This window comes from Diospyros lotus, chromosome 14, assembly GCF_014633365.1.
Source record: "Diospyros lotus cultivar Yz01 chromosome 14, ASM1463336v1, whole genome shotgun sequence".
Classification (NCBI taxonomy): Eukaryota; Viridiplantae; Streptophyta; class Magnoliopsida; order Ericales; family Ebenaceae; genus Diospyros; species Diospyros lotus.
In genome coordinates this window covers 33,940,361-33,960,969 of record NC_068351.1, presented here as the reverse complement: position 1 = coordinate 33,960,969, position 20,609 = coordinate 33,940,361, and the positions used below count along the sequence as shown (strand labels likewise).

The 20,609-nt window shown below is 33.8% G+C and overlaps 1 protein-coding gene across 1 annotated transcript in view; it reads left to right on the top strand.

Moving 5' to 3' along the window:
- The first annotated feature begins 16,965 nt into the window (after positions 1-16,965).
- LOC127789629 (probable disease resistance protein At4g27220) overlaps positions 16,966-20,609 on the top strand; it is a 33,855-nt gene continuing 30,211 nt past the window's right edge. Inside the window, exons 1-3 of the mRNA XM_052318566.1 lie at positions 16,966-17,152; positions 17,221-17,301; positions 17,490-18,369. Of these exons, the coding sequence (XP_052174526.1) occupies positions 17,508-18,369 (862 nt within the window). The 5' untranslated portion in view covers positions 16,966-17,152; positions 17,221-17,301; positions 17,490-17,507. The remainder of the gene's footprint in view (positions 17,153-17,220; positions 17,302-17,489; positions 18,370-20,609) is intronic.

Here is a 20,609-nt window from a genome sequence, read left to right as displayed (position 1 = left end):
TCATGGTCCATCCTTCTGGTCCAAATGGAGGGCCCAACAGAATGAAATCCTCTTTTTTATTTTCTGCCCCACAAAATCGAAAGCCATTTATCGTTCGGGTGGGCCCGCCTATTGGGCCACTAGGCTAGCCCACAAAGCTCTGCGTTCCTTTTGGGCCTTGTTTATTTCTGCTTTATGAGGTGGTTGAGGTGAGTGTTCTTCCCTCTAATTCGGATGACCTTGTTTATTTCTCAAAATTAGGCATAATTAGCTAGAACAGAAAATTAGCTCTGTGATTGAGTTTTTGGTATGTTTTTGACTGGACAATAGGCAGAAAAATAAATGTGTTCTTTTCATATCTAGAGCTCTTTGTGATCAGGGGAGGGCTGATTTTTCTAGGAAGCCTTCGTGGAGCTTTTCTTTGTCTGGTTTGCTTATTTGAATTTATTATTACCTTTGATCATTTCATGTATTTTACCCACTGCAGGTTTGCTGTTTTGCATATTTTATTTATTGTGTGCAGTGACTTATACCTTTTTCAGTGTTAAATAATTTGTGTATGTGGGAGGTAGGATTCCTTAAAGAGAAGGCAAGGACATTCATGGGATGCAAGTCACTTTTTGGTGATTTGGTGTATATGGCTGATAGGTACAATAGAGCTTATGAGGGCTTAGATTATTATATTCATTGGTTGTAGGGATTCTGTGGTTTGGGAAAGATAATGCTTCATTTTTTATCAGTTTATTGTGTGCAATTCTTGTACCAATTTTTTGCCTGATGGATGCATGGGTCTTTTTGGTGCTTTATGCTGATTCGTAATGGGTTCAAGCCTCATTATGGTTGCTTCCTTGTAGCATCATATTTGCTTATACATATCTAATGAACTATTGTATTACTAAAAATCTACCATGTCCATGCTCGAGTGAATTGGATAATTGAATTTAGAGGTGTAGCTCTCTAGTTCTTTGTCTTTGAGTTGTTTGGTATGATTTCTTGAGAAAGTAGGTAACTTCTGAGATATCTCTATCTGGAAGCATAAGCCTTATTAAACGCAAATAATGGTCTTGTATCTTTAGAAGCTGGTGGAGGAGAGAACAACGAAGCCTCTCTTTTGACACCTAGCCGGCTAACGCTCAACGATTTTAGAAATTCTCGATCTACAAATGCCCATTGATGCATCCTTTCGATTCTTTTCTCCTTCTTTGATAATACTACCTGGACATCTAAACTGTTTTTAAAAGAATTATCCATGAAGGATTCCTTTTGTAAAGAACTTGCATCTGCCACCTTCTTCTTCTTGATAAATCTTAAAAGTATGCTTCTCATCTTGCTTGGTTTTGACTAATCTTCTTACTTTCTTCCCTCTCTCTGCAGCCTGTGTTGTTCTTATGTATGCGTATAATGAGAGAATGTAGTTTGTTCTCTAATATTTACAGATATATGATAAATCAAATTCTAAATGGAAAAGAATTTGTGATTAGGATCAATCCAAAATCAAATAGGATTCATAAATTTTGCTGATTTTGGATATAAGGAGAGTAACGATCAAGGTCAACTTATGATTATATGATTTTCTAAATGGGAAAGAATTAGGAATCCTTATTGACTTAAAATTTTCCAAAATCAGCCAAAAAAATATCCATCTTTATTAAATTATTAATTGTACCACTAAACAAGTCCATATAGTTTCAAGTTACAATTATCAAAACAAATTTACTAAAAATAACTGATGAATCTGAATTTTAAAATTTGAACAAAGACTAAATCCTAATATTAAAAATTCCTTATTATGGGGATGGGGGTTTTGTAATTTTTGGTGATTTGATGTATATGCCTGATAGGTACAATAGAGCTTTTGAGGGCTTAGATTGTCATATTCATTAATAGTAGGGATTATGTGGTTTGGGAAAGATGGTGCTTCATTTTTTATCAATTTATTTTGTGCAATTCTTGGACGGATTTTTTGCCTGATGGATGTTTTGGTGATTTATGCTGATTCGTAATGGGTTCAAGCGTCATTATGATTGCTTCCTTGTAGCATCATATTTGGTTATACATATGAAAAAAAATAAAATATATATATATATATATATTTATATGTCCATACGTATATGGAACACCCACACCTAGTGAGATTAGGGCTTTGGATTTATTGTTGTGTACATGTAACACTATGAAATATGGATTCTCATCAAAAAGTACTAATTCAAAGAACTCCCTAATATACTCTGATGTGAGATTGAGTTGGGAAAAACGCCTTTACTTTAATTCTTGGCATCCTTGTTAGGCTAGAAATCACATATCCTTTAGTTTATAGAATATATTCATTAGTTGCACATCCTTGTTAGGCTAGAAATCACATATCCTTTAGTTTATAGAATATATTCATTAGTTGCAGGGATTATGTGGTTTGCTTTGTCTAGTTTGCTTTTTAAAAAGTAAACATTTACGTCAATAAACTCTTGTATTACTAATAAAACTCTTGTATTAGTAACAAAATATCCAATGAAACTTATAATACCGTTGAAAAGTAACTATTTACATTAATGAACAACTGTGTTACTAAATATCTACTATGTCCGTGCACCGAGTGAATTACATAATTGTCATGAGAGGTCTAGCTCTTTAATTCCTTATTTTTGAGTTATTTGGTATGGTTTCTTGAGAAAATAAATAACTTTTGAGATATCTTTGTCTAGACTTGTAATTCTTATTGAACGTAAATGGTGGTTTTGTATCTTTAGAAATTGGCGGAGGAGAGAAAGACGAAATCTCTCTTTCAACTCCTAGTTGGCTGATGCTCAATGATTTTAGAAATTCTCTATCTGCGAGTGCCCATTGATGCATTCTTTCGATTCTTTTGTCCTTCTTAATTATGACTATCGGGACATCTAAGCCGTCTTTAAAAGAATTATTTGTGAAGGATTCCTCTTGAAAAGAACTTGTATCTGCCACCTTCTTCTTCTTGATGAATCTTAGTATGCTAATCATCTTGCTTGCTTCTTGATCGAGCTTCTTATTTTCTTTCTTCTTTTTGCAACGTGTGTTCTTTTTATGTGTGCATATATAATAAGAGAATGTAGGTTGTTCTCCAATATTTATAAATCTGTGATAAACCAAAATCTGAAAGAAAAATAATTTGTTGGTAGGATGAATTCAAAATCAAATAGGATTCATAAACTTAGCTGATTTTGGATAAAGAGAGTAAGGACCAAGTCAACTCATGATTTGATGGTTTTCTAAATGGCAGAGAATTTGGAATCGTCATTGACTCAAAATTTTCCAGAATCGGCCAAAAAATATCCATCTTTATTAAATTATTAATTATACCACTAAACCACCCACCCCATTCAGTTCCAAGTTACAATTATCCAAATAAATCTGATAAAAATAAATGAAAACTATTAAATTTGAATTTTAAAATTTAAACAAAGCCTAAATCCTAATATCGAAAATATAATGTAATAATTAAAATTTCTCTTTATGGGGATAGGGGTTTTGAACTGCTGGGTAGTTTTCTGGTGTAACCTTGACTCCAAAATAAAATCCTCTTTTTTTGTACCTATCATGATCCGCTTCAACAACATAAATGACCTAATAAGCAATGATGAATTGGACAAAAATCAAGAAGTCAGCATTGCTCGTTGAAATCGTACTGAATGTGTGGTACTTCTAATGCACCACCCCAGCAAATATTACAAACCCTGCCCACAAATAGCAATCCAAATAAAAGAACATAACATCCCCACACCAAATTGCAAGCATTCCCTAGTATCAACCAGCTAGCTCAATGACAGTGATTGAATATCATGCCAACAATACACTTGATTGTTAAGGAAGTCGACAAGTACTGAAAGTAGGAACTTTTGGAAACAAGAGTACAACTGTACTGGTTTTGGGAACAAGGGTACACTACAAGCCCTAAGGTTATGGATGTAATCGGGTGTTGGTATCACAAATGTTAATATTTGTGTTAAAAACCTTACAATGCTTAGGGAGGTAAGACTCACGAAGATCGGGAGTTCAAAATTTAAAGATTCATTTGACATTTGTATATATTTTTTATGTTAGAAGGAATGTAAATATATTTTGTTAGCTTAGATTCATTATTTTTTAATTCTCATTGTAAGACTCAGAATATGCTCTAACATAAGCCGTTGACGTTTTTTTTTTATTTTTTTAATAAAATACTTATAGAGAAAATCAGAATTCCAAAATTTGCAAAAACTATCAATCTTTTTTATTAATGATGAATTTCAAGATAACAGACAACAGGAATTCTTATTAAATATTCTGAGGGCTTAGATTATTATATTGTCATAGGGATTCTATGGTTTGGGGAAGATAGTGGTTCATTTTTTATTAATTTATCTTGTGCAATTCTTGGATGAATTTTTTACGTGATGGATGCATGGGTCTTTTTGGTGCTTTATGCTTATTCGTAATGGGTTCAAGCCTCATTTTGGCTGCTTCCTTGTAGCATCATTTTTGCTTATAATTCTCATCAAAAAGTACTAATTGAAAGAGTTGGGATAGACTCTACTAATATGGTATTGTTGTTTATAGTATACTTTGATGTGAGATTGAATTGGGATAAACTCTCCTACTTTAATTCTTGGCATCCTTGCTAGGCTAGAAATCGCGTATCCTTTAATTTATAGAGTATTATATTAATTGGATTATGTGGTTTGCTTTTGAAAAGTAAGTATTTACATTAATTAACTCTCGTATTGTTAACAAAATATCCAATGAAACTTACAATATCATGAAAAGGTAACTGTTTACATTAATGAACTCTTGTATTACTAAAAATTTATCTGCGAGTGCCCATTGATGCATTCTTTCGATTCTTTTCTTCTTTTTTAATTAAGATTATCAAGACATTTAAGTCGTTTTTTGGTGATTTGGTGTATATGCTTGATAGTTACAATAGAGTTTTTGAGGGCTTAGATTATTATATTAATTAATCGTAGGGATTATGTGCCTTGGGAAAGATGGTGCTTCATTTTTTATCAGTTTATTTTGTGCAATTCTTAGACGGATTTTTTGCCTGATGGATGCATGTCTTTTTGGTGATTTATGCTGATTCATAATGGGTTCAAACGTCATTATGGTTGCTTCCTCGTAGCATCATATTTGCTTATACATATGAAAATATATATATTTATATTTATATATATCCATATGTATATGCAGTGTTCTAAAAGGTGCTAGTTAGCCCCAAGCTGGGGCCTAGCGCCTAGGTGGTGCATAAAAAAATTATTTAAATAAAATTTATATTATCTCAAATACACATGCATACATATATGTTCATATATATATATAAACAAATCATATATATATAGGCTATATATATAAATCTATCTTTATTTATATATATATAAAGTTATAAACAAATATTATATGTATATTATTATGCATATATATATAATATATATAAAGTTATTAGCAAATTCTCAGCTCTCATGAGAGCCTAGTAGTAGCAGGGTGATCACTACCATTGTCTAGTCCACTACAGTGCGACCATAACCCAGGCCGTCCCATGCCAATTGGCCATCGTCGCCACTCCTTTGCCGCTGTTCCATCTTCGTCTCCTTCCTGTAGCACCGCCAGATCCGGCTGTTCCATCATCGTTGCTCAGATTCGGCTATCCAATGTTAGATCTATCCATCTGATTTGGGATGGAGATGGAGTCGAGCGACTGACGAGCCCAAAGTCACGAGAGGAGAGGATATAAAAGGGAGGGGAAAATCGGGCACAAAAAACACGTTTGGGAGGGGTCGCCTTGGTTGCATCGGCCGCCTAGGTGTCGCTTGGGCCCGATTAATCGGCTCCGGCATTTGAAGGAAATTGCGGCGGCCAGGGGTCGCCTAGCGCCTTGCCGGCCACCTTTTCGAACACTATGTATATGGAACACCCACACTTAATGAGATTAGGACTTTGAATTTATTGTTGTGTACATGTAACACTATGGAATATGGATTCTCATCAAAAAGTACTAATTGAAAGAGTTCCAGAGTATATACTCTAATGTGAGATTGAGTTGGGAAAAACTCCTCTACTTTAATTCTTGGCATCTTTGCTAGGCTAGAAATTACATATCCTTTAGTTTATAAAATATTATATTCATTGGTTGTAGGGATTCAGTGGTTTGCTTTGTCTAGTTTGCTTTTTAAAAAGTAAGCATTTACATCAATAAACTCTTTTATTACTAATAAATCTCTTGTATTACTAACAAAATATCTAATGAAACTTACAATACCATAAAAAAGTAACTATTTACATTAATAAACAACTGTATTACTAAAAATTTACTATGTCAGTGCACTGAGTGAATTACATAATTGACATGAGAGGTCTGGCTTTTTAATTCCTTGTCTTTGAGTTATTTGGTATGGTTTTTCGAGAAAATAAATAACTTTTGAGATATCTTTGTCTAGATTTGTAATTCTTATTAAACGTAAATGATGGTATTCTATCTTTAGAAGTTGGCGGAGGAGAGAACGACGAAGTCTCTCTTTCGACTCTTAGTTGGCTAATGCTCAATGATTTTAGAAATTCTCTATCTGCGAGTCTCCATTGATGCATCTTTTCGATTCTTTTGTCATTTTTTATTAAGACTACTGGGACATCTAAGCCGTCTCTAAAAGAATTATTTGTGAAGGATTCCTCTTGAAAAGAACTTGCATCTGCCACCTTCTTCTTCTTGATGAATCTTAGTATGCTAATCATCTTGCTTGCTTCTTGACCGAGCTTCTTATTTTCTTTCTTCTTTTTGCAGCGTGTGTTTTTTTTATTTGTGCATATAATGAGAGAATGTAGATTGTTCTCTAATATTTATAGATCTACGATAAACCATAATATGAAAGAAAAATAATTTGTGGGTAGGATCAATCCAAAATCAAATTGGATTCATAAACTTTGCTGATTTTGGATAAAGAGAGTAATGACCAAGTCAACTCATGATTAGATGGTTTTCTAATAGAATAGAATTTGGAATCGTTATTGACTCAAAATTGTCCAGAATCAGCCAAAAAATATCCATCTTTATTAAATTATTAATTATACCGCTAAACAACCACCCCATTCAATTTCAAGTTACAATTATCCAAACAAATCTGCTAAAAATAGATGAAAACTATTCAACCACCCCATTCAATTTCAAGTTACAATTATCCAAACAAATCTGCTAAAAATAAATGAAAACTATTAAATCTGAATTTTAAAATTTAAACAAAGCCTAAATCCTAATATCAAAAATATAATGTAATAATTAAAATTCCTCTTTATGGGGATGGGGGGTTTGAACTGCTGGGTAGTTTTCTGGTGTAACTTTCTGTCTCACCAGTTGCCCACCAAAATAAAATCCTCTTTTTTTTACCCATCATGATCCGCTTCAACAACATAAATGCCTTAATAACCAATGATGAATTGGACAAAGATCAAGAAGTCAGCATTGCTCATTGAAACTGTACTGAACGTGTAGTACTTCTAATGCACCATCCCAGCTAATATTACAAACCCTGCCCACAAATAACAATCCAAATAAAAGAACATAACATCCCCACACCAAATTGCAAGCATTCCCTATTATCAGCCAGCTAGCTCAATGACAGTGATTGAATATCATGCCAACAACACACCTGATTGTTAAGGAAGTCGACAAGTACTGAAAGTAGGAACTTATGGAAACAAGAGTACAATTGTACTGGTTCTGGGAACAAGGGTACACTACAAGCCCTAATGTTATGGAGGTAATCGAGTGTTGGCATCACAAATGTTAATATTTACGTCAAAAACTTTACAATGCTTAGGAGATAAGACTCACGAAGATCGGGAGTTCAAAATTCAAAGTAAAGCTATTTGAAGATTCATTTGACATTTGTATATATTTTTTTACAGAGGCGGGTCCAGGAATTTAGGTTGAGGGGGGCTGAAATTTAAAAAGTTAATGTAATAAAAATTTTATGTAACCAAAAAATTAGTACAATGTTGTTGTGTCGTCCTAAATTCTAACAATGTTTTTCCTTTCTTCGTAGAAAGTTGTTGTTTCGTCTTAAATTCTAAGATACATAAACAAAAAATAGCACAATTCAATAATTGAACAATTAAAATATTTAACTCAAAATTTGAGTCAAATGCAAGGCAATACAACTGTATTTCTAGAGTTTAAACAAGAGAAAGATAAAAGTATGTTCGATGCAAATATTCAATTCAAATATTTAATAACAGATTCATAATAACAAATTCCAGGCTTCCAGCCACGCCAATTCCTAAGTTTCTAACTAAATGCAGTAGTAAAATAGGCAAACAAACACAAAATTAGCAGAAAATCACTTAAAAGATGTTGAAAAATGCTGAGATTTCAACAACAAATCAAGCACAAATAAGGAAAAAAAATATGGGCGAAAAATAGAAAAACTATCTAGATTTATCTGTCAATCGAGAGAATCAAAGAACTGAAAGAGATAAAACATACCTGGAAAAAAATGAAGCAAATCTAGGTTTGGGGGGGGGGGGGGGGGGGGAACGAAGACCTGAATTAGAGGGCAGCGAGCAAGAGGGCGAACCCGACCGGCCGAGCGAGCATGGGGGCGAGGGCGAGCGAGAGAGGCAGAGAGCGAGAGGCAGCTAGAAGGGCCGAGGCCGAGGCCGAGGCCGAGGCCGAGGCCGAGCAAGAGAGGCAGAGAGTGAGGGCGAGAGCCGGAGGGCGAGCGAAAGCAAGAGAGGCAGAGAGCGAGGGCGAGAGGCAGCGAGAAGCGTCGAGGCCGAGGCCGAGCGAGAGCAACAGAGGCAGAGAGCGAGGACGAGAAGCAGCGAAGGCGAGCGAGAGCAAGAGGGGCTGAGGTCGAGCCCGAGCGAGAGCAAGAGAGAGCGCCAGCGAGGGCGAGCGAGAGTAAAAGAGAGCCAGAGAGCGAGGCCAAGCACGAGCGGACGAGCAAGAGAAGAGGAGGCAGAGAGCAAGAGGCAGCGAAGGGTGAGCTGTGAGCGAGAACGAGTTCGACAGAGGAAGAAGATGAGAAGGGTTTGCAGGCAAGTGGGCTGGGCTGGGCTGGGAAAAATTAGGGTGGGCTGGACTGAGTTTGGGCTCGGCTAAGACTAAATAATCAAAAATTTTACTCTACCAATTTAATTTTTGTTGTGGGCTGCCCTGGGCTGGCCCAGGGCAGCTCACACGTGGATCCGCCCCTGTTTTTTTATGTTAGAAGGAATGTAAATATATTTTGTTAGCTTATATTCATTTTTTTTTAATTCTCATTGTAAGACTCAGAATATGCTCTAATATAAGATGCTGACGTTTTTTTTATTTTTTTTAATAAAATACTTATAGAGAAAATTAGAATTCCAAAATTTGCAAAATTTTTATTAATGACGAATTTCAAGATAACAGACAACAAGAATTCTTATTAAATATTCTGAGGGCTTAGATTATTATATTAATTGGTCATTGGGATTTTGTGATTTGGGGAAGATAGTGGTTCATTTTTTATCAGTTTATCTTGTGCAATTCTTGGACGAATTTTTTACGTGATGGATGCATGGGTCTTTTTGGTGCTTTATGTTTATTCGTAATGGGTTCAAGCCTCATTTTGGCCGCTTCCTTGTAGCATCATTTTTGCTTATACATGTGGATGGAACACCCACACCTAGTGAGATTAGGGCTTTGGATTATTGTTGTTTATATGTAATACTATGGAATATGGATTTTCATCAAAAAGTACTAATTGAAAGAGTTGGGATAAACTCTACTAATATGGTATTGTTGTTTATAGTATACTTTGATGTGAGATTGAGTTGGGATAAACTCTCCTACTTTAATTCTTGGCATCCTTGCTAGGCTAGAAATCACATATCTTTTAATTTATAGAGTATTATATTAGTTGGTCATAGGGATTATGTGGTTTGCTTTTGAAAAAATAAGCATTTACATTAATTAACTCTTGTATTATTAAAAATTTATCTGCGAGTTTTCATTGCATTCTTTCGATTCTTTTCTTCTTTTTTTATTAAAACTATCAGGACATTTAAGTCATTTTTTGGGATTTGGTGTATATGCCTGATAGGTACAACAGAGGTTTTGAGGGCTTAGATTATTATATTAATTAATTGTAGGGATTATGTGGTTTGGGAAAGACGGTGCTTCATTTTTTATCAGTTTATTTTGTGCAATTCTTGGATGGATTTTTTGCCTGATGGATGCATGGGTCTTTTGGGTGATTTATGCTTATTCGTAATGGGTTCAAGCGTCATTATGGTTGCTTCCTTGTAGCATCATATTTGCTTATACATATAAAAAATATATATATATATATATCCATATGTATATGGAACACCCATGGCTAGTGAGATTAGGACTTTGGATTTATTGTTGTGTGCATGTAACACTATGGAATATGGATTCTCATAAAAAAGTACTAATTGAAAGAGTTCCAGAGTATATACTCTGATGTGAGATTGAGTTGGGAAAAACTCCTCTACTTTAATTCTTGGCATCCTTCCTAGGCTAGAAATCAAATATCCTTTAGTTTATAAAATATTAGGGATTCATTGGTTTGCTTTGTCTAGTTTGCTTTTTAAAAAGTAACCATTTGCATCAATAAACTCTTATATTACTAATAAAACTCTTATATTACTAACAAAATATCTAATGAAACTTACAATACCATGAAAAAGTAACTATTTACATTAATGAACAACTATATTACTAAAAATCTACTATGTCCATGCATTGAGTGAATTACATAATTGACATGAGAGGTCTAGCTTTTTAATTTCTTGTCTTTTAGTTGTTTGGTATGGTTTCTCGAGAAAATAAACAACTTTTGAGATATCTTTGTCTAGACTCGTAATTCTTATTAAACGTAAATGGTGGTCTTCCATCTTTAGAAGTTAGCGGAGGAGAGAACGACAAAGTGTCTCTTTCGACTCCTAGTTGGCTTATGCTCAATGATTTTAGAAATTTTCTATCTGTAAGTGCCCATTGATGCATCTTTTCAATTCTTTTATCCTTCTTTATTGAGATTATCGGGACATCTAAGTCGTCTTTAAAAGAATTATTTGTGAAGGATTTCTCTTGGAAAGAAATTTTATCTGCCACCTTCTTCTTGATGAATCTTAGTATGCTAATCATCTTACTTGCTTCTTGATCCAGCTTCTAATTTTCTTTTTTCTCTCTACAGCATGTGTTCTTTTTATGTGTGTATATAATGAGAGAATGTAGGTTGTTCTCCAATATTTATAGACCTATAATAAACAAAAATCTGAAAGAAAAAGGATCTATTGGTAGGATCAATCCAAAATCAAATAGGATTCATAGATTTTGCTGATTTTGGATAAAGAGAGTAAGGACCAAGTCAACTCATGATTAGATGGTTTTCTAAATGATAGAGAATATGGAATCGTTATTGACTAAAAAATTTCCAGAATCAGCCAAAAAATATCCATCTTTATTAAATTATTAATTATACCACTAAACAACCACCCCATTCGATTTTAAGTTACAATTATCCAAACAAATCTGCTAAAAATAAATGAAAATTATTAAATCTGAATTTTAAAATTTAAACAAAGCCTAAATCATAATATCGAAAATATAATGTAATAATTAAAATTCCTCTTTATGAGGATGGGGGGTTTGAACTGCTGGGTAGTTTTCTAGTGTAACTTTCTTTGTCTCACCAGTTGGCCACCAAAATAAAATCCTCTGTTTTTGTACCTATCATGATCCGCTTCAACAACATAAATGCCTTAATAACCAATGATGAATTGGACAAAAATCAAGAAGTCAGCATTGCCCATTGAAACCGTACTGAATGTGTAGTACTTCAAGTTTACCACCCCAGCTAATATTACAAACCCTGCCCACAAATAGCAATCCAAATGAAAGAACATAACATCCCCACAAGCAGCAAAAAGCGCCAAATAGCAAGCATTCCCTAGTATCAGCCAGCTAGCTCAATGACAGTGATCGAATATCATGCCAACAACACACCTGATTGTTGAGGAAGTCGACAAGTACTGAAAGTAGGAACTTTTGGAAACAAGAGTACAACTGTACTGCTTTTGGGAACAAGGGTACATTACAAGCCCCAATGTTAGTAATTGGGTGTTGGCATTACAAATGTTAATATTCGCATAAAAAATCTTACAATGTTTAGGGGGTAAGATCCATGAAGATCGGGAGTTGAGAATTCAAATGAAGCTATTTGAAGATTCATTTGACATTTGTATATATTTTTTATGTTTGAAGGAATGTAAACATATTTTGTTAGCTTAGATTCATTATTTTTTAATTCTCATTGTAAGACATAATATGCCATAGCATAAGTTATTGACGCTTTTTTAGTTTTTTTTTAAATAAAATACTTATAGAGAAAATCAGAATTCCAAAATTTGCAAAAGCTATCAATATTTTTTATTAATGACAAATTTCAAGATAATCGACAGTAGGAATTTTTATTAAATATATTAAGGGCTTAGATTATTATATTCATGAGCCACAGGGATTATGTGGTTTGGGGAAGATAACGGTTCATTTTTTATCAATTTATTTTGTGCAATTGTTGAACGAATTGTTCACATGATGGATGCATGGGTCTTTTTGGTGCTTTATGCTTAGTCGTAATGGTTCAAACCTCATTTTGGCTGCTTTCTTGTAGCATCATATTTGCTTATACATGTGCATGGAACACCCACACTTAGTGAGATAGGGCTTTGGATTATTGTTGTTTATATGTAACATTATGGAATATGGATTCTCATCAAAAAGTACTAATTGAAAGAGTTGGGATAAACTCTACTAATATGGTATTGTTGTTTATAGTATACTTTGATGTGAGATTGAGTTGGGATAAACTCTTTTACTTTAATTCTTGACATCCTCCCTAGGCTAGAAATCTCTCTGTAACATGTGTTCTTCTTATGTGTGCATATACTAAGAGAATGTTGTTTGTTCTTCAATAGTTATAGACATATGATAAACTCAAATTTGAAAAAAAAAAGAATTTGTCGTTAGGATCAATCTAAAATTAAATAGGATTCATAAATTTTACTGATTTTGGACAAGGTAAGGACAAAGGTCAACTCATGATTAGATGACTCACTAAATTGGAGGGAATTATCAATTCTTATTGACTCAAAATTTTTCATAATTAGCCAAAAAAAAAATCTATATTTATTAAATTATTAATTCTCCCACTGAACAACTGACCCCATATAGTTTCAAAGTTACAATTATCCAAACAAATCTGGTAAAAATAAATGAAAGGTATTAAATTAGAATTTTAAAATTTAAATAAAGCCTAAATCCTAATATCAAAAAAATGTAATTTAATAAATAAAATTTCTCATTTTCGGGATGGGGGTTGTAGTGCTGGGTGACTTTGTGTGTCACATCCTTTGGAGATAATTTATGGCTTGCTTTAGAATCTCTATTGCACTCCAGGCCACACAACACCTATGCAGACATACACATATGTATATATATTTGAATTATCTTATTAAAAAATAAATTAAAAAAATTAGGAAGATAATTGACTATTTGACAACTTTTTAATTCTAAATGCTACTATTTAACCCTTTTCTTGTATGCCTTTTAAAGAGATCTTTTATTGATTTTGAATAAGAATAGTAAGGAAGGAAACAACATCAACTGAATATTTTTTGACCTGAATGTGGATAAATAATTCTCGAATTAAGCATGCTTGAATTATGGTATCTCAATGATGGGTGACCTCTGGGAAGTTCGCATAGACCTATCATGATAAATTGATCCGATATTTCCTATCTCTTGATTCGGGATGTTACATTAATGTAGTATTGTATTATTAAAAATCTTCTATGTCCATATACGAGTACATTATATAATTGACTTGAGAGGTCTATCTCTTTAATTCTTTTTCTTTGAGTTACTTGGTATGATTTATCGAGAAAGCATATAATTTCTGAGATATCTCTGTCTAGAATTATAACTTTTATTGAACGTAAATGGTAGTGTTATATCCTTAGAAGTTGGTGGAGGAGGGAATGACGAAGTCTCTCTTTCAACACCTAGTTGGCTAATGCTTAACAATTTTAGAAATTCACGATCTGCGACTGCCCATTGATGCATCCTTTCAATTCTTTTCTCCTTCTTTGTTAAGAATATCGGACCATCTAAACCGTCTTTAAAAAAATTGTCTGTGAAGGATTCATCTTCGAAAGAACTTGCATTTATCATCTTCTTCTTTTTGATCAATCTTAATACTATGCTGATCATCCTGTTCAGTTCTTGGCTGATTTTCTTAATTTTTTTTTCTTCTCTTTTCAGTGTGTTTTTCTTATGTGTGTATATAATGAGAGAATATAATCTATTCTCCAATATTTATACACATAAAAAATCAAAATTTGAAAGAAAAAGGATTCATTATTAGGATTAATCAAAAATCATGTAGGATTTATAAATTTCATTGATTTTGGATAAGGAGAGTAAGGACCAAGGTTAATGCATGATGAGATAATTTTTTAAATTGGAAAGAATTAGGAATCTTATTGATATGAAATTTTTAAAAAATTAGCCAAAAAGTATCCATATTTATTAAATTATTAATTACAAATTTTAAAATGAAAATGTTGATTATTAAAATATTTTATTTTTTAAATCCTTGAGCTTTTGATTCAATTATATTCATATTATATATATATATATATATTATGGACTATGTTATTAAAAGAAGGGCAAATAGTAAGAAAAACTTAAGTATTTTTACGTTTTTGTAAATTTATTCAAATATTTTAATTTTAATAATTATATTCCAATTGACTCAATTGAGTACATTTTTATCTAATATTTGAAATTAATTTAGGAGGCGTGTGACATTGCTTATGTGGCATGCCATTTGTCATAAAAAAATATGAGTAAGACCTAGATGTACACATAAAAAAAATAAAATAAAAAAATAAAAAATTAAATGGCTAACTGGGGTTAAATGGGTGGGGTTTAACTCTGGGATTAACTGCGTAGGGTTTAACTTTAAGAATTAGGAATCAAAGCCCTAATTGAACCAGAGGAAGATGCCAATAAGGAATTAAAGGACGAAGACGAAGAGAATGATGTTGAGGAAGAAATCGAAGTAAGGAGGTTAGGGTTTTGAGGTCGCAAAAAAGGGATATGCAAAGGAAGAGACAACGTCATTGACTGTAGTTCGACGATGAACGGGAGTTGTAAAAGAAGCATTATTCCATTTCTCAAAGAAAAAAATGGTAAGTGTTAGAACACGACTATAAATTAATTATTGCTGGATAAATATAAATAACAGTGTAATGATTAAATAATAAAATCAACAACACCAAAATAACATAGGGGTAGCAAACTGAGGCCTGTGTTAGATTCGTCGCCTCAACGAGAGTACTTGAGGTTGTTTGGCATATATTTTTCAAGATACAACGGTTAACGGTTGGAAAGTTAGCACTAGCTTTGGAGCCTTTCAACGAACTAAAACAACGGTGAACATTATGTAAATAGGATGGAATATGAGTGTAATATTTGAAGAATGGAAGGGATAGCAGTATGATGTTCGTGTTTTTTTTTCTTTAAAGGAATAGAAAACTTAATTTATAAGCAGTGGCGGAATTAAAAAATAATTTTAGCCTGAGTCAATTTATAATTTTAAGTTTGGTCAAATTATAATTATCTATAATAATATATATAAAAAATAAAAAAATAAAAAAAATCAAATAAGACAAGTCCCCAGCTGGCCATAACGTGGCTCCGCCACTGTTTATAGGAAGCTGCAGGGACAAGCTTGCTGGAATTGGGACTGAAAACCCGGAGTGACCTTGGCCACTGTGCAGCATGTGCGCCTGAAATTCATTGGGCAGAAATAGAGATAGAGCCGCACATGCTGAGGGAGAAATTCATTGGGCAGTCGCAACAGCACACTTGCAGGAATCACGGAGGAGAGAGGAAAGATGGAGGAGCCATGCATTAAAGAAAGTGGGCTGCCAACCTCTTCTTTCTATTTAATATAATATATAAATATTTTATATACATATGCATCATCACGGGCAGGCAGCAGCCTCTGGCTTGCTTCCCATTTCAATCAATCCATCCCATTCAAATATTCTCCGAGAAATCCAGGCCACTTGCTTCCGCAATATATGTTATAATATGCAAAGACACTTAACACACTCCCTAATATCGTGAAAAGGCCACAATATTTAGCTTGTTCTAGCAAATTATTAAAATTTTTCTTTTTTTATTTAAATACTACCTATCATTTATTTATATATGGATAATTATGTTTAATTTTTAATTTAAATATTTGATGAGTTTTGCTTTACTTTTATCATAAATTTGTGTTAATATTGTTACATAAATTTTTTAATCATAGAATAATTAATATTACATAATACACTTTTAAATCTATTAAGTCTTCAGTGATATTGTTTTTAAATTTTTATATCATAACTTTAATTGATATATATATTTTACATTAATACTCTTGAAAAGGCCACAATATTTAACTTACTCTAACAAATCATGAGACTTATCTTTTTTTAATTTTATTTAAATATTATCTATCATTTATTTATATATATATATACATATATATTATATCATCTCTTCTCTCTATTTTCACTTTACATGAGGGCTGCCCGGCCACTCTCTTCTGTCTCTCCACCCATTTCGTCTTTTACTTTACAACATTACACTAATATAATAATAAAAAAATTTATTTGAATAATTTTATATAAAAATCACATAATTTTTATTTGAAATTATTTAAATAAATTTAATAAATATAATAAAAAATACACTTATTTAAAATATTTTTTATATCTCACTTTTCTTATTCCATATTAATTAACAACCGTTTTCTTAATTGATATAAAAACATCAAATCAAATTACTCCAAATTACATAGAGTTTGATATTGGTGTTGTTAAAATATAATAATTAAATTTATTTATCTTAAAAATAGCCAAAGTTACAGAGTCCTTGAAGAATCTAAGGAGCTGGCAAGGTCTGAGGAATCTCAAACACACCCACCAACAGCACCAACTGCTCCCTTTCTCCTCCTCCTTATTCTCTTCTCTCTATTTTCCCTTTAATTTTTACTTTACAAGAAAGAAGACCTACTCACCTAGCTCTCTCCTTCTGTCTCTCCAGCTGCTTCCTCTCATTTCAGACCAGGTATATATTCATCTCTTCCTCTCTCTCTCACTCTGCATATATATTCTGATGATCAACTTGCTGAGTAGCTAGCAACACCATGGATTAACAGTTTGTTCATCGATCTGTCTCTGGGATCGGGTTCGGAGGATACACAAAAGCAAGAACGGGTGAGTTTCTCTCTCTCTCTCTCTTATTTTTCTTTGGCAGTTGAATCAAGATATGAGTTCGAATGGTACCAACCTAGATAGAATAAAGAAAGAAGAAGAATTTTGTTTGGATTTTCTTCTTCTTCTTCTTAATCTCCACACACACAAACACACACATATAGCTACCTCTTTGAAATCTCATTTCACAGGACAGGAGGAAATTGATTATGACAAACATCATGGAGTCATGTGTGGGGAAGATTCTCAGTTTTCTCGTAGAACCCGCGATTACGCATGGGGCTTATGTGATTCAATACAAGAACCAGGTCCAGCTACTAGAACAAGAAAGCAAGAGGCTTGGTGAAAAAAAGGAGAGAATCGAGGGAATGGTGGACAGAGCCACAAACATTGGGGAAGTCATTGAAACTGAGGTCTCCAGTTGGCTAGAGAAAGTAGAAGAGATGGAAGGAAACATCACCAACTTCCTGAATCAACCAGAAGATGGAGAATCTTTCAGGTGTTTTCCGGGCTGCATGTGTCCCAACTTAATGTGGCGTCACAAGAGGGGCATGGAAGCTGAGGAGAGGAAGTTGGTCGTCAGTGAACTGATAAGTAGGGGTGAGCTGCTACAGACGTCACCAGTGACACGCGATGCATCTTTCCAATCGGAGCTGCACTTTGATTCTTCTCAGTATTACACCATGTTCCAATCAAGAGCTTCAGTTGTTGAGGAAATCAAGAATGCTTTGAAGGATTCTGGGGTTGACCTGATTGGGGTCCATGGGCCTGGTGGAGCTGGGAAGACGACGATGGTGACAGAGGTTGCCAAAGAAGCTAAGAAACTAGGAATTTTTGATAAGTTTGTGATAGCAGTTGTGTCTAAAGACCCAAACACCTCAAAACTACAAGAAGAGCTTGCATCCCAATTGGATTTCAATTATAAACATAGAAGTGAGATAGGAAGAGCGGATGAGCTACGAAAGGCAATGTTGAACAGCGAGAGAAGGATACTGGTAATATTGGATGACCTTTGGCAAGTGCTAGGCTTGAATGCAATTGGAATTCCTACTTCAGGCCTTGGCGACAGAGGTTTCAAAATTTTGCTAACCTCTCGTAACGAAGAGGTCTTCGGAAGGATGGAGGTTCGTTCATGTGTTCGCATTGGGTACTTGGAGGAGCAAGAAACATGGAAGCTATTTACAAAGGTGACAGGGGATTTTGGAGTCGATGAATCGATAGCAAGAAAGGTAAGCAAGAGATGTGGAGGTCTACCTATTGCTATAGTTGCAGTTGGAGCTGCATTGAAGGGTAAGGAAGAGGCTGAGTGGCAGGATGCACTTCACCAATTAGAGAATTGCCCCCTAAAATACATTGAAGGAAGTGAACCAGTGGGTTATACCCCCTTGAAGTGGAGCTATGATTTTCTAAAAGATAAGGATGCAAAGTCGTGCTTCTTGCTCTGCTGTTTGTTCCCCGAAGATGCTGAGATTTCTATTGATGACTTGGTTAGGTATAGCTTTGCGTTGGGGTTCCTTAGAAAGGTGGATACGCTGAAAGTTGCAAGAAATAGAGTACAAGCCATGGTTAATATGCTGAAAAGGTCTTGCTTGTTGCTAAAAGGAAGAAACAAGAATTTTGTTAAAATGCATGACGTTATTCGTGACCTTGCAATTTCTATAACAGAGGAGAAGCAAATAGCACATGGAGGTGGTCATGATTGGCCAGGGCAACAACAGTTCATAGTAAATCACGATATTAAAGAGTGGCCAAAGAATGATGCCTGGGAACATCACACAGCAATCTCATTAAGGATAGACAAATGCCGTAGTTTTCCTCGCGGTGTGCTCCATTGTCCACTAACCCTTGTGTTCAAGTCCGGTAATGATATGTGCTGGCATTGTTTTCCAAATGATTTCTTTCAAGGCATGAAGGAGGCAAGAGTTTTAGATGTCGAAAATATGTTTTCCACGATCCCATCATCCGTTTTCGAGCTGAATCATCTTCGGATGTTCCGCCTAAGTGATTGCCATATTGTTGGAATTCTGTCTACAATTCAAAATCTAAAGAATCACATTGAGATACTTAGCTTGGGGGGATCTGCAATATTTGAGCTGCCACAAGAGATTGGGAATTTGACTCGTTTGAGGTCCTTGGATCTAAGAGAGTGCGAAAACCTAATGATGATTCCAAAGGATATGATATCCAATTTGATCCATCTAGAAGAGTTATATGTTACAGAAAGTTTTAAAACTTGGGATACCACTACTGATTGGGGAATGAGCAATGCGAGCATTGGTGAGCTAAAATCATTGAATCAATTAACAGTTTTATATGTTAGCATTTCAGCAAACAGTTACAGGATTATGGTGCAAGAATGCTGCCACTTATTTGAGAAATTGATTAATTTTGTTATATTTATAAACCCTAAATATTATTTTGGTAATCGATCCCCAAATGTTCTGGAAATTAATGATATTGACGGTACACACGATGAGTTTTGTCTCTTGATGGACAGAGTTGAGAAGTTGAGGTTGTGCCACATTCAAAACTTGAGATATCTACGTGGCATTCCACAACCACAGTTTACATCAAGTGGTGGGGGATCCTTTTGTAAATTAGTCGATCTATTTATTTCTGGATGTCATAGCATGAAATATCTCTTTCCCCAATCCTGTCCCAAAGCATTCCAACAACTCAAAACACTACAAGTATACGATTGTCGCAGAATGGAACAAATAATTGAAGGAGTAGCAGATCATTGTAATGAAAATGAAGTTGCTACTGAAGAATCAATTATTTTCAGTCGATTGGAAAGGATAAATTTGTCAAAACTTCCGCAATTTAGAAGCTTCTGCCCCAAAATAGAGAAGACAGCAATTGAGGAAAATCTTTCAAATTGGACTACAACAACGGAATCTATCTTCAATGAAAAGGTATGTATTAAATTTTAACATGCTATCTATTTTTTATTTAAATATTTTCTTTGGGGGGGCGTTGTTTGATAAAATGTCCCCAACATAATTACTTTTATTCATTAAAATATTTTTTTTATTTAAGAAAGTAAAATTAGGACGAGTTAAGTATTACTTTTTGTTTTTATCATTAAGAAAATATTTTCTTTCTATTTGTATTGTAAGCTAACTATTACTTACTATTTTTTGAAATATTTTTTGTGTGTTGATAACAGTAAAATTAAAACACAAAAAGCGTATGGCCTAATATTGAATTTTATATGACAGGTTTTTTTTCCCGTCTTAGAGGATTTGAAGATTGATGAGTTATCAGTGAAAAATATTTGGAACAAGCAAATGATTCAATCTCCAAAAGGA